We start from the raw sequence: 13794 nt of genomic DNA, 5'->3' as shown, positions 1-13794 counted from the left end.
CAATGGCCCAGCCCTTATGTAGACTTCAAGCTGGGATCCTCCTGACCCTTCCCCCACACACCCAGAGCTCCTCTTAACTGTGGGAATGCAGAACAGTGAACCAATCCCCTGCCCAGAGCTTTTGGCACAAGCCACGCCCCCACATTGCCGAAGCCCAGAATGGCCTTCCCCTTGCCCCTTTCCGAATACCATCAGATTCCAGGAAAGCTGCCTGGACTTCTCACTAGACGCTGTCCACCCTGCATCCTTCACCTCCGCTCGCTTCCAGAACAGTACCCACAGCACGTCCAACACACCTAGAGTTCACCGAGCCACCACACCATTGTTTAGTATTTGAGAGCTTCCGATGTTAGCAGGAGGTGGGACTTGTGGCATGCAAATTTTGGGGGCCCCCACCCAGATCTGATAGAACCAGATATGACAGAGGCATTGGTCCTGCAAAACTGGTCTTTCTCAAGCTTCCCAACCCATAGCAAGGAGCATCATAGCTGCAGCCGGTCTCCCTCAAAGCATCAGTGTTCAGACTCAAGTCTCACTTCTCAGAAACCCCTAAAGCCATCAAGCTCGGAGATATATGGAGCTGCTGCTACTCTGGGCTTAGCCCTGCCAGAGATACAGCGTGGTAGTGTCTTTTGGGCGTCAGATCCCATTATAGACGGTTGTGAATCACCATGTGGTTGCTGGGATTTGAACTCAGAACCTCTGGAAGAACAGTCAGTGTTCTTAACCACTGAGCTATCTCTCCAGCCCCCTGGGTAGTAGTGTCTTGTGGCCCTTCTTTGACACTTGCAAAGCAACCTTGGGTGAGCCAGTGACCCTGTCTATCTATGCCTGTGTCCTCATTTGAAAAATGGGGGATCAGAACCTTCAAGATTTTGCTACGAAGGGTTGGAGAGATGGCTCAGTGGTTAAGAGCACTGGCTGCTCTTCCAGAGGTTCTGAGTTCAAATCCCAGCAGTCATATGGTAGCTCACAACCATCTGTAATGGGATCAGATGCCTTCTTCTGGTGTGTCTGAAGTGTGCTCATATACATTAAATAAATAATTATTTTGCTATTAGAAGGGTATCTGGGGGTTAGAGAGATGGCTCAGCAGTTAAGAGCACTGGCTGCTCTTCCAGAGGATTCGGGTTCTCTTCTTAGTACCAACATGGTGGCTCAGAACTGTCTGTCACTCCAGTACCAGGGGATCTGAAACCCCTTTCTGACTTCTTTGGGCACCAGGCAAACACCCATACACATAAAGTAAAAAGAAATCAATGTTTAGGACAGGTGAGGCAGGGAGGTCACAAAGGACCCTGCATAGCACCTTGTGTGCTGAGTGAGCAGTCACTAAACGCAGAAAAAGTTACGTGCGGTGACATGCTTCTATACTTTCGGCTGTCTGGGAGGCTGAAGCAGGAGGATTATTTGAGCCAAGAGAGAGCAGCCTTGGCAAATAGAGGGAGAAGCCTGCCCCCTTTTTTGAGACAGGGTTTTGGTGTATAGCCCTGGCTGACTTGGAACTCATTCTGTAGACCAAGCTGGCATCGAACTCAAAGAACCATTTGCCTCTGCCACTCAGATGCTGGGATTAGAGGCATGTACTGCCTGATGAGATGCCATTTTTTTTGACCAACAAACAAACAAAAAAACAAAAAAACAAACCAAACCTCAGTCCAGCAAAACCCTCTGCCTATTAGTAATGCTTCCCCACTGGGACTCAGGTTAGAGACGGTCCAAACCCCCAACACTCCCAGATGTCTCCAGACACATGTTCCCCATCCTACAAACAGCCCCAGTTCCCAGTGTAAATCTGAACACACAGGATGTAGTCCATAGATACCCCAGTGCAAACCGTACTTGAGAAGTAGGTTCAAGACTGGGCCTCTCTGGGGTAGCCTGGGCTAAAGCAGCACTCCCTCCCAGCCTTGCAGACAAAGCAGGAGGGCAGAACACACACCAAGAAGGTCTGCTCACCCATTCAGGGCAATGGACCCAGAATTACCTCTCTCAGATTTTGCCCCTGCAGGGGGTAGTTTTCTCTGCTGTTGCTTGGAAGCTTAAAAAGAAAAAAACAAATCCATAGACAGCTTCATTATAATGAGGCTCACAGGAGTCTCTGTGAGTACTTCAGGTGGTATCATCTGGCTGGTCCGCCTAGCATAAGAGGCAAGCGGAGACAGATGCCGGGACCAGTGAGGAAGATGTAGCCAATCAGCATGGAGCCACCTAAGCATGGGTGGGCCTGGAAGAGCCCCTGTTCCCACGCTATTGTGTGAGTCAGGCCAGCACAGTATTAAGGGAGAGGTGTCAGAACAGAAACACTTAACACATCATTAATGCTCCTAGATCATTAGTGTATGAGAAACACCAGACCCATTGGGCAGCCCAGCTCTCAGGCAACACCATTTACAATGCCAAGTAGAAGCATGCAGCAGGCAATAAGGGCTGCCTCTGGCCAAGAGAACAGGGACTCGAGCCAGGCCATACACAGAGCCCCACAGGCCTCCTGGGTACTACCAGGGAGCAATGCTGGCCAAGCAACGGCATCCAAAACCCTTCTGGGAGCAGGTCCTCAGGGCTTCTATTCCTGGTATCTATACTGGATGTGAAACAGACCCACTGTAGCCTGACCAGGTTCTTAGTGCTAAGTGGCTTTTGTTCACAGGAGGTTGGAGTAATGACCACAGCACTGAAATAAGAGCCTTGAGCTTTGGAGAAGGTGCCTAATACCCCAGCTGTGTGAGGCTGAGATGTTGGGGAAAATCGTGGAGAAAACCCTCATGATTTCCGGCCCAGACTACTGATCCTCCAAAGAGGCCGGGGACCTGCCAATACCTTCCTCTGGGGCTGCCTCCCCAGAGTCGTGGGTTCAAGGTCACGCCCCTTCCCTGCAATTTATTAATCACGTGACTGCATTTCTCTCATGCTTGTAAAATGAGCAAGATTTATTTCACCAATTAAAAGGTGAGGGCTTATTAACTTGCCTCAGACAACTGTCAAAGGATTAAGACCAAGACAAACGCTCTAGTGCTCAGCAAACCGCAAGGGTTAGTCGGTGCCAGGGGTTACTAATTGTCGGTGGCCTCCTGAGGCAAGGGTTAGACCTTCTGGAAGTTTCTGGATTATAAGAAAGACTCCAGAGAGCATTCTCACCTGACCCCGGAGGAGTCTTTGGGCTGGGTGTGGTCTTGGCTGGGATCCTGGTGGCATTGGATGAGCCTTTCTGGCCCGGAGTGGCTGCTCCCCGAGGTGTGGGGGTCTTCGCCCCAGTTTTGCCATCAGCCCCCTGTAAACCGAATCAGGGTAGAAGGTTTTCACCACTGAGAAAGGTAACTGTCACCAAGGAAACGTCAACCCCACCCTCCCACCTTGACTGAAGAAGGTGAGAGCAGAAATAGATGCTGAGGTCTTAGACCAGACTTGAGGGTTTGTGGAGCACACAGCCCCACCGTTCACCTGCACGTTAAGCACCAGGATCCTCTTAGATGAATTGTGGGCTAGCCTGTGTTATAAAGTGACAGTACTGTTTGAAGCAAGATCAGGGTCAGAGTAGATCAGTAGGCTGACCCTGAAAGACCACACCTGGTGGGTGGACACCCATTTTTCAGACTCTTAATTACAGGTGTAACTGACAGAGGCTGGGTTCAGCAGAGGCCCTTGAAGACCCACATGTGCTTTAGGCCTCAGCAGAACTAACGAACAACCAAACCACGTCTTTATCTGCTGTCTCCACGGCCCCTGAGGTCTCGGTGACTCCTTAGGTGTGCCTTGAACCCTTGGCCATGAACACTGGCTGAAAGCCGGGAGCCAGAGGTGACACAGCCCGTTGGCTGTAAGTGAGTCTGATGGTCGGCAGAAGACCATTAGACATGGCATGAACTACACAAAGAAACCACATGAACCACAGACTCGGGAGGAAGGGAGGAGAGAAGGAAGTGTTGGGATGGATGCAGCTGGAGGCCGTGCCACCCACCTGGAGGCGTGGTCAGTTACCATAGGAACTCTAGGATTTCTCTATTATTTTTAAGAGGAAGAGTCTTTCTATACATTACTGGCCTTCTAGGCAATTGCAGTGACTCCCCTGCCTCTTACTCTAGGGTGCTGGAATTATGAGTGTCACCACACCTGGCTTCTTTTTTATTTGCCAAGCTAGAGCCTCACTCCCTCTGTAGCCCAGGCTAGCCTGAAGCTCTCGCTCTATAACTCAAGCTAGCTTCAGACTTAAAGGAATCAGTTACAGGCATGAGGTACCACACTCAGCTCAGAGCCTTACAAACTGGGATCCTCTGGTATCTTGGGGACTGCTGCCTCCAGGGAAGAGAGAGGAAAGAAGCACAGGTCCAAGGCCCCAGTGCCCTCCTTGTTCCTTCTTCAACCATGTAGCCCTGCCTATGAATTTAGCTGAAGAAAGCATTTGAACACCATGGTACAGCAGCCTGGGTCTTGCCAAAGGTGGTTTCCTTACCTTGAGTTTCATCTGCTTTGTTCCAGGACTGCCATTTCGGGGTGTGACAGAAGAGACGTGTTTAGGAGAGGTGGCTGGCTCAGGGCACACGGCAGGGCTGGAGGGTTTGATCAAAGGGTCTGAGCTACCAGGAGAGGGGCGTGTGGGGCTAAGGCAGGGCCTATTGCTCGGGGTTATAGCACAGGAAGGTGTGGATGTCTTAAACATAAACATAAATAAAATCAAAATGAAAGTCAGCACATGGGGGATGGAAACAAGTGGAAAAAATGATTAAAAAAAAAAAAACTAAACTAAACTAAATGCAAAGAAGGTAGTCACAGCTCAAAGCAGCCCTCTCCACTGCCCTTCCAATAAGAAAGGACAGCAACTCTGTCCCCTTTGGTACCGGGTCACTTGTCAGCTACACACATACTACACGGCTGACATGGGATGGACATAATTAAAATCAAATAGTGTGGAACTTCTACAAGACGCCGACGGACAGATGGACGGGGCTGCTGTGCTTTCTCTAGCAATCGGACCTTGTTGTACCTCCGACTTGAACACCGGCCTAAAGTTGCTTCCCACTTAGTAAGCACGTGGAGACCATCAGAAAAAAAGGCAGCAAGATTTTTCTCAAGAAAGAAGGGTAATGTGTTATGGGTCAGAGACTCAGTCTCAGGGAAAAGCACTCAGACACCTCCCCTCTCTCTCCACGGTGCCAACAAAATCCTGATGCTTCAAAGAGGATTGTGTCAAAGTCAATCAAAAGCGTCTGTCTGTCAGATGTCACCAAGGAGACACACACACATATGCAAACACCCACATCCATAAACGTGCATCTGTGAACAGATGTGCTCATACACACATGCATGCATGAACACACACACACACACACACACACACACACACATATGTACATGCATATATACACATGCTTTCTGATTAAACAAAGACTCAAATATAACTAATGCCATCAATGGAATCTTGATCTGGCCAAAATTAACTTGGAAGGAAACAGGTGTCTGTGTGGCTGCATGTCCTCTGAGAAGGATCTAGGTAGAAGGCTGAAGGCTCACACCATGGTTGCCTCTGGCAACACTGACTGGGAAGTATGGCCCTGGTGTGGTGCAGGGTGTGAGACAGACTGTTGGAAATACAGAACTGAGAGGCCAACCAGGCAGTAGTGGCGCCTTTAGTTCCAGATCTTAGGAGGCAGAAGCAAGTAGACCTCTGAATCTGAGGCCAGCCTGGGCTATAGAGCAAGTTCCAGGACAGCCAGGCTACACAGAGCAACCTTGTCTCCAAAAAACAAAAATTAAAACACAAAACAAAAACAAAGAGAGGAAACAGAACAGCCAAGTGTGGGCTGTTCTAGAGTCCTGACCAGAAACTATTGTGTTTCCTAATTCTCTCAAACTTTCCACCGAAGGGGTCAGGGCTAAATCTGTGTCACCAGCACCAGGAGGAGAGTCCAAGAGACAAGCTCTCTAGGGATTCTTTCATAGGAGGAAAGCAAGGGCGGGTACTGGAACCCCGTGTTCCCTAGCTGGACAAGACCCCTCTCCCTATTGGAAGTTTCCTCTACCCAGCCTAGATTTGGCTCCATGCTATCCTGTGAGTCAGTCTAGGGCACGGACTGTGTACAGTGTGTACACTTGAATCGTGAATACATGCATGCTTGAGCAAGCATGAGATCAGGACTCTCCATCCCTCACTCTGGAACCCAATGAGCATCTTGAATGACAGCTGTCACTCCTGCTTCAAGAAGTGGGGCAGGGCTAAGTCCTGAGCACTGTGACAGGAAGCCCTAATGAGTACAGAACAGGCCCTTCTGGGTATGGTCCTTAATCTCTGTTGCCTGAACCTAGCTAGTACCACCCACATCTGGAGACTCATTGGGGCTCTTGCACCATTTACAGGACAGATGTTCTGGGCAGCATTCATAGAACTGTCCAGTTGATCCAATCTGGGCTGTGGTGGGATTTTCCAGGAAAATAGTTCCGAACATACAGCTTCAAGGTTTTCTAAAAGGTGTGGAGGGAGAGGATAACATGATAAAAATGGAAGACAGGCGGGGCTTGGGATGCTGGTCTGTGGGAAGCGGGCTGCTTTATCTACTGGGGTTGGTTGCAGAAGATGGGAAAAGGCTTTCTTTGAACCACGCTTTTCAACCCACACCTTTCCAGAGTTCGTTTAAAGGAGGCACTGCTAATTCAGAACCCAAGGCAGCTCTACATACAACTCAGCAGCCGAGGCCACCAGCCTGTTCTCCCTAGACATGGCTCGTCTGATCCTCCTTTCTCCGTTTGCTGTTTCCTGCTTAGACACACTGATGCTTCCTCTCCCGTTTGCCTCCTAGCTCTTTCTCTCTGAGAGCTCACCCAGAATCCTCCCTGTCTTTGGCGGGTCACTGCCTCCCTAGCTCATGGATCTCTGGCTCCCAGCGTACTCTGCGCATATTAAACATTCTACGTTTACTGAGCCTAGATCTCTAGTGGTCAGAGTCAGAAGTGCAAACTCCCAACTTTACACACACCTTCATTTAAACTATGAGAGACAGGCAGGAGGTAGGGGAGGAACTGAGGACCGCAGACCACTCTTTCCTGTGTTAAGTATCAGGACAGAAACGCTGCCTTTGTAAAGAACAAAGGCTTTGAAAAGACAGCTGTCCTCTAGTGACAAACACTCTCCACCCATCATAATGAGAGCAAACGCAGGCAGGGAGCGGAGACTTTTGGCAAACGAGACGGGCTGGTCTATAGCTTACCTTGGCTTTCTTCTCGTCATTTCCGGTCCTGTCTTTGCTTACACTGGCCACGCGAGCTGGTAAGAAACAAAGTGAGAAAGCACGTGATGCCCCGTTCTTGAGGCTCACAGAAACACCAGAGTTCAGGGGTGGTGGAATGAGTTTCCTTTGGTTGAAACCGGCTGACTTTCTTAGTCCTCAGGTGTTCGAGGTCATTAGTATCACACAGTACACACAGGGCCATTGCTCACAGCAGCCCGGTGAGAGGGGAAGCAGGCTGGCTGAGGGTGGGAACATGCAGAGAAATGCAGCAGGTGCGGTTAGAGGTGCAGGTTGATACAGGGCGGTGGGAGCTCTCTCTCCTCATCGTCCACCCCACTGAAGGCAAGGCCATCTAAATGCCCCAAGACCACGGATGGGGATAGCCCAGCCTGGCTTCAGGCTGCAGATTGATCCTTCAGTTAGGGTGGTGGATTTCTCTTACTGTGGCCAGGCTTGGCCTTGCTTTCCCGTGAGATCCCCATTTTCTCAAGACCCAAATGAAGCCACCTTTATTTTCCTGTTCCATGATAGGAAAGATCCTCAGACCACCTTCCTGGCCACCTTATGCTGACCATCCCAAACCCCATCCATTCCAGGTCATCTGCTACCAGAACAGACAATCCCAGTGAGGATAGCTTCATCTTTGTTGTGGAGTGCAACCTCAGAGCAATTTACTAACCAGGACCTTCCACACCAGCTGAGGCTGATTTCAAAGGAGCCCTTCCTAGTCTGAGCCAGCCCTGAGGGCGCCTTGCCACTACTGGAACCTTCAAATACAGCACATGCCACTCACAGTTAACCTGTGGCTCCCTGCAGGTGGATGAAGACTGGACTTAGAGAGTGACCAGTGTTTACTCTCCAACCCCGTTTTACTGTTGAAGAATCACCTGGGACATAGCATGCAGACTCCGGGTGCACCAAGGCTGTGTGTGCACTGAGGCTGTGTGTGCACTGAGGCACCCAGGACTCTGCATTGCAATAGGAGCTCTTATGAGTTCCTTCCTCTGTCAACCCTGTGTGTCTGTTTAGGGCACAGGGCTGTGCCAGCCCATTTCTGACACGGGGAAGGACCACCATTTCCTCAAGGTTAGACTGTCACAAACCACAAAAGCTGCAACTGCGACTGTTCCCAGGCTCGGTGACAGCAGAACCCCTGACTATCTGAGTAGTTCCCTTGCCTAGGGTGAGAGCAGTCCCTTGGCTGCTGTGCAACAGTGTCTGCTGTTCTACCCTTTGCATCTGAACCACAGTGTAGCTGATACACTCTGCCACTGTTTCGTTTCATTTTGGTTACTCTTTCACTGGAGTAACCAGCTGATCACTGGCATTGATACTTGTGTGGACTCCAGAAGAGGCCTCCTCCTTAGAGCCCCCCCCCACCTCCCCCACGCACAGTACAGCAAGGACTCTGATGAGCCTACAGTGGTGGAAGTGGTTGAGCTTTGCTAGGCCTGTTTACTGACTTATTTTTCCCTTCTAAATTCACTGTGCCGTAGAACTACACCCCTCCCTACCCCTTATCCCAGACCAGACAGACCTATTGACATCTGGAGGACAAGAATTCTATAGAGTGATACTTCGGAAAACAACCTATACAGTTGTTTGTCCTCTTTTGCCTTGGGTTTTGAAACATGTCACAAGGCTTCCCCTCCCTCCGCCTTAGCTTTTGTTTTAAGATAGGGTCTTACATGTCTAGTCTTGAACCCTATTTCCCTTCTTCTCCATTCTGAATACAGTGCTGACTGAAGGCATGTGGCACCACACCCAGATTTTTTAGAAAACATGATCATGCTATGTAGCCCAGGCTAGCCTTGAACTCACTGTGTAGTCCAGGCTGACCTCAAACTCACAGTGCTCCTTTTTTGTCTTAGCCTCTGGAGTGCTAGGATGGCACGCTGTGCCACCACCACCCCTGCAGGCTCTTTCATTTATGATATAGTGCACTGTTCTCTGTAAGTAGAGTCTAATCAGTCGTTAAAAGACAAGTTTTGACTCTGAGCTTGAGAGAAATCAGTTTTTAAGTCCTGCAAATAATTCTAAAATGTCAAGTCTTCTATCCTTACATTTATTTATTTATTTATTTATTTATTTATTTATTTATTTATTTATTTATTGTACAAGACATGACTGTTCGTGTGTGTGTTTGTGTGTGTGTGTGTGATATACATGCCTCCACACGTCTGTGGGGGTCAGTGAACTGAGAACTGACACCCAGAGTTGTCCTTTAATCTCTATGCACGTGGTATGTCCTTGCACCATGCGGGTCTTCAAAATGGAACTTAGATCATTAGGTTTGGTGGTAAAGTAACTTTACACGCTGCACCATCTCTGAGGCCCAAGTAACAAGTGTTCTAGAATCTTAAAAGCCACGCATGGCCCTACCATTCTGCAGGTTCCAAAGGGCTCCAGAATGGGTTCCACACAGGGACCCTGCCTGTCCCCGACTGAGAGAAGGGTCACTTTGGAGCTGGAAGGTGTGCCTCACTGCTACAGTCAGGATGGGGGAGAGGTTATTGGGCCACTAGTCACCTTCACAGGTGTAGCTGTCATCTCCAGATGTGACAAGCTGTCTGCTAATAAGAGCATCAGAAGACAGGCTGGTGGACTCTGTCTCTGCACCAGGAGGACACACTCTAGCATCTTCTGGAAGATGATGTGGGGACCAGAGCAAGAGTGTGCCTTTCAGAGCAGACCTAACTGGATTCTGAACTTGGCTCCATCCATTACTTCATCGGGAGGTCTATCACAAGGTCAATTTACTGCTCCCAGGCTCAGTTTCCTAATCTGCAAAGTGGGGCTAATGAAGCCTACTTTGGAGTGCTGGGGGTATTCTAGATTGTGAACGTCAAAATACATCATAAGCCCTCAAAAATGAGTGATGCTGTTATCCACTCTATGACGTATGCCTAGGCCATGGTGGATACATCGGGTGGCAGAGAACCAATCAGGGCAGAAAGCACAGGTGTTGGTGACATGCAAGCATGAAAGGAACACGTGATACCAGAGGCTGAGGGCAGGGCTTGGGGAGCGGGTATCGGCCCAGGCGTGGGTTTAGTGGTTATCCTGGAATCTCAGGGAGCAGGAGTCAAGGCCAGAAGCTCGTGACAGTGTCCACAGCCTGAAGGGGACCAGGGGAGGAGTGAGAGAGCTTAAACCACAGACCTTTCAGTTGAGGAACCCGACTGACTGGCCTTCCCGGTAGGCCGGCTGCAGGCTGCTTGTCAGGTGGTTCCAGAGGGCTAGCCTCTTTCGTGCCCTTTCCCACAGAGGGGCTCTGGGCCTTTTGCTCCTCTCCAGGGGCCCTCACCACTGTAGCCCCTTCCAAATCCTGTTCCTTCGGCGTGCTGGCTTTGATTTCCACGTGGAATGTGAATTCAGGGGCGGCCTCATGCCCTTCCTCTACGGGCCCTGTGCCAGGCCCGTCTGCCTGCGAGACCTGGGTCTCTGCGGAGACTTTGGAGGAGAAATCAGCAGCAAGTGGGATAGAACCCTCAGCTGGGAACCCAGGCATGCTGGCGGTCTCTCCGGAGACCCCGGAGGCAGAAATGGAGCTGGCCTGAGGGGCTTCCCTGCCAGGGGCCAGGGAGGCCTGGGAGGGAGGGGAGTCCTGGGATGATTCATCCATGGTGGTATCTTCATCCACCTCCTCCTCACTCCCCAGCCTGTCTTTGCCCCAGCTTTCCTCCTGAGGTGGCTCTTGCTGTAGCAGCTCAGAGGCTGGGCGGCTTCTCTCTCTGTCCTCAGGTCTTGTTCCCAAGGGTTGGCATGTAGCCTCTCTGAGGCCTTGTGGCAGGAGAGGAGCCCCAGACATGCTAGGCACCTGTTGGTGGGTCCAGTCTGAGATCCCTGTATCTGGGGCCTGGCCTTCACGACGCCCTGGCTCGACAAGCAAACTTTGTGAGAAAATCTCGACCTTCTCCGGTTCTGTGTGAAGATACCCAGCAGAGGGAAGTTTCAGAATGGGCAGGCCCTCCTGGGTAGGTTCTGGTCCCTGATCCTGGATGGGCTCCTGAGGACCAGCTAGTGAAGGAGGGGCTGGGTGGGTGGGATGCTTCAAGGGACAGTGAGTAACCGCCAAGCCCAGAGCATCTTACCGTTTTTTTTTTTTTTTTTTTTTTTTTTTCACCTAGTGCAGTGAGAGGCCAGAAACATTTGTACTCAGTCCGTACTGGACTTGAATACCAAGCTCCTGCTTAGAAGCCTCTCGGGCATCTCTGTCTGCTGGCTGGGAACTCTCGGCCTCCTCAGGGTTTGAAGAGGCAGTGGGTGGCAAACGGTTATCAAGTGTTAAGATACCGTTTGGAGAACCATAGTCCCTGGCATAAGAAAAGATCCCTCAAAGGTACTAGGACCCCCCCCCCCAAAAAAAAAAAAGAGACAGGAGCCTGGCTCATACCCAGCTCATTGTTTTTATCCACTTGGAATAAATGCTCTCTCTGCCTGTAGCTTGCTGTAATACCCTCTCTGGGCTTCAGTTTTCTTGTCTGTAAAAGGGAGAAGACGGGCTTGGTGACCTCTGAGGTACCTCTGGTGTCTGGCCCAGAGCCTGCTGGCACCTCTGTGGCTGGCTAGCATGTGATTATGGGTTCACCTTACTATTCACAGAACCCAAGCCCCAAGAAGATTCTGGGCTGCAGATGGCCTTAGCTGGATTATGACAGTGGCCTGCCTTTCTGTTGTCTGTCAGAGCCTCTCGCTGATGGAACCTTTGTTAAGAGAGCCGCCTTAGGATTCCTGTACATGGAATGGTAGCACATTTATAGCTCTGTGGTCATTCTTCACGGCCTGCCTCAGGTGAGGCAGGAGCACTGGGTTCCCGCTGACTGCTCACCCAGCACACTGTCCAACAACTCAGCGAATCTAAGCATATTGGGTTTCTTTTTTTCTGGATCAGTCACGTGATGCTCATGTGGAACCCCCTCTAGGGTATTTGACTGTGCACTGAGGATGCTGGGATAGGATGGAGGGTCCAGCATCTCCTGGACCTCAGGCTAGCCTTAAACTCACAATGAGGCCAGGAACGACCTCAAACTCCTTCCCCTCCTACCTGTACTTCCAAGTGCTGAGATTACAGGCATGTGCCACCACACTTACATAAGTGAACTTTCTGAACGTCCTACCTGGTTCCCCACAAACTATCCCAACCATCTAACTAATTTTCTTTAAATAAAACCAATAATCATAAAGGCCTCAGGGATATAGAAACTGGATAAGGGATGGAAAGGAGAGGGGAGGACATGTATACCAGAATACGTGTGTAACTCTAGACACACATAAGTAATATGTACACAATACCTCTGTCTCTGGCCAAGTGGGACTTGCCATGACTGGCTCACCAACAAGGGACCCAATTCTGTCCTGGCCCCTCCTTCCTAATGGCAGGTTGAGTTTACAGTTACATTTAATTATGGTGCCAGTATCAAGACTGTCACGTGGCAGCTGATCGCTGAATGCATTCCACATACACCAGCTACTGTCCGGAAAAAACACCCTTTTCTGCTCCCTATCAGGTAACTTACTGAGGCCTTTGGTCAGTTTCAAGAAGTAGGAAACCAACATGGGTCTGGGCTGCGGAGCATCAGTTGGCTCACAGGCCAGAGGCCAAGACAGCTACGGACCATGATTTCACCCAACAGATTTGGGCCTCTATTACCTTCAGGAAAATGCTCCCTGGGCTGGAGAGATGGCTCAGTGGTTAAGAGCACTGACTGCTCTTCCAGAGGTCCTGAGTTCAATTCCCAGCAACCACATGGTGGCTCACAACCATCTGTAATGGGATCTGATGCCCTCTTCTGGTGTGCAAGTGTACATGCAGGCAGAACTCTATACATAATAAATAATTCTTTAAAATCTAACCTCCACCCCTAAGGGGGGAAAAAAGGAGAAAAAAAGATTCCCTAGAAATTATTTTTGACTTGGGTGTCCTGGATATACTGTCTGCTATACTGTAATATCTTCAAAGATTCCAGTTAAGTTGAAGGTCCAAACATACACAGCACACATACAGAGCAAACACACACAGTAAAAACACACAGTAAACATACACAGCTAACACACACAGCACACATACACAGCAAACACACACAGTAGGTATACTGTGTGTGCAAACTAGTGAGAAACCTATGCATAATTAAAACTAGAAGGAGATGGGCTAGGAGGATCATGTACACAGCTCCCAGGGGGACTGTGAAGTACTCAGTAAATATGAAGTGAAGGCCAGGATGCAGCTCGGTTATTACAATGCTCTCTTGGCACACAGGAAGCTCTGAGTTTGATGGCAGAACCGCTTAAAATGGGGTGTGTAGGGCACATACTTCTAACCTCAACATTCCAGAGAAGGTAGAAGTAGGAGGGTCAAAGGTCAAGGTCATCCTTGGATACAAAAGGAGGCCAGCTAGGGCTTTGTGGGATCTTATCTCAAAACAAAACCCTTGTTTAAACACAGGTGCACTGGGAGGGGCAAAAGGAAAATAAGTCCCAGGTAAACACAGGACCATGACCAAATGTCTCCAAGTCTCAGGAGCCTAGTGTCCAAGTCACCTAATGAGTGACAAACTTGGCTAGAGGTCAGTGG

The 13794-nt window shown here is 49.8% G+C and overlaps 1 protein-coding gene across 18 annotated transcripts in view; it reads right to left on the bottom strand.

Moving 5' to 3' along the window:
* The window catches only part of MAPT (microtubule associated protein tau), an 87753-nt gene that overhangs the window by 16731 nt on the left and 57228 nt on the right, over window positions 1-13794 (bottom strand). For 3 of the 18 annotated variants that reach the window (XM_080924267.1, XM_080924278.1, XM_080924279.1), the window contains 5 exons: window positions 10383-11144; window positions 7200-7255; window positions 4451-4648; window positions 3139-3271; window positions 1988-2041 (listed from right to left, as the gene is read on the bottom strand). In XM_080924267.1, the coding sequence (XP_080780393.1) occupies window positions 1988-2041; window positions 3139-3271; window positions 4451-4648; window positions 7200-7255; window positions 10383-11144 (1203 nt within the window). The remainder of the gene's footprint in view (window positions 1-1987; window positions 2042-3138; window positions 3272-4450; window positions 4649-7199; window positions 7256-10382; window positions 11145-13794) is intronic. The other 15 variants (XM_080924281.1, XM_080924273.1, XM_080924276.1 and 12 more) reach the window with 7 other exon arrangements.

This window comes from Micromys minutus (genome assembly GCF_963924665.1).
Source record: "Micromys minutus genome assembly, chromosome: 10".
Taxonomy (NCBI): Eukaryota; Metazoa; Chordata; class Mammalia; order Rodentia; family Muridae; genus Micromys; species Micromys minutus.
The sequence above is the reverse complement of the archived record's forward strand: the minus strand, read 5'-3'. Positions and strand labels throughout refer to the sequence as shown.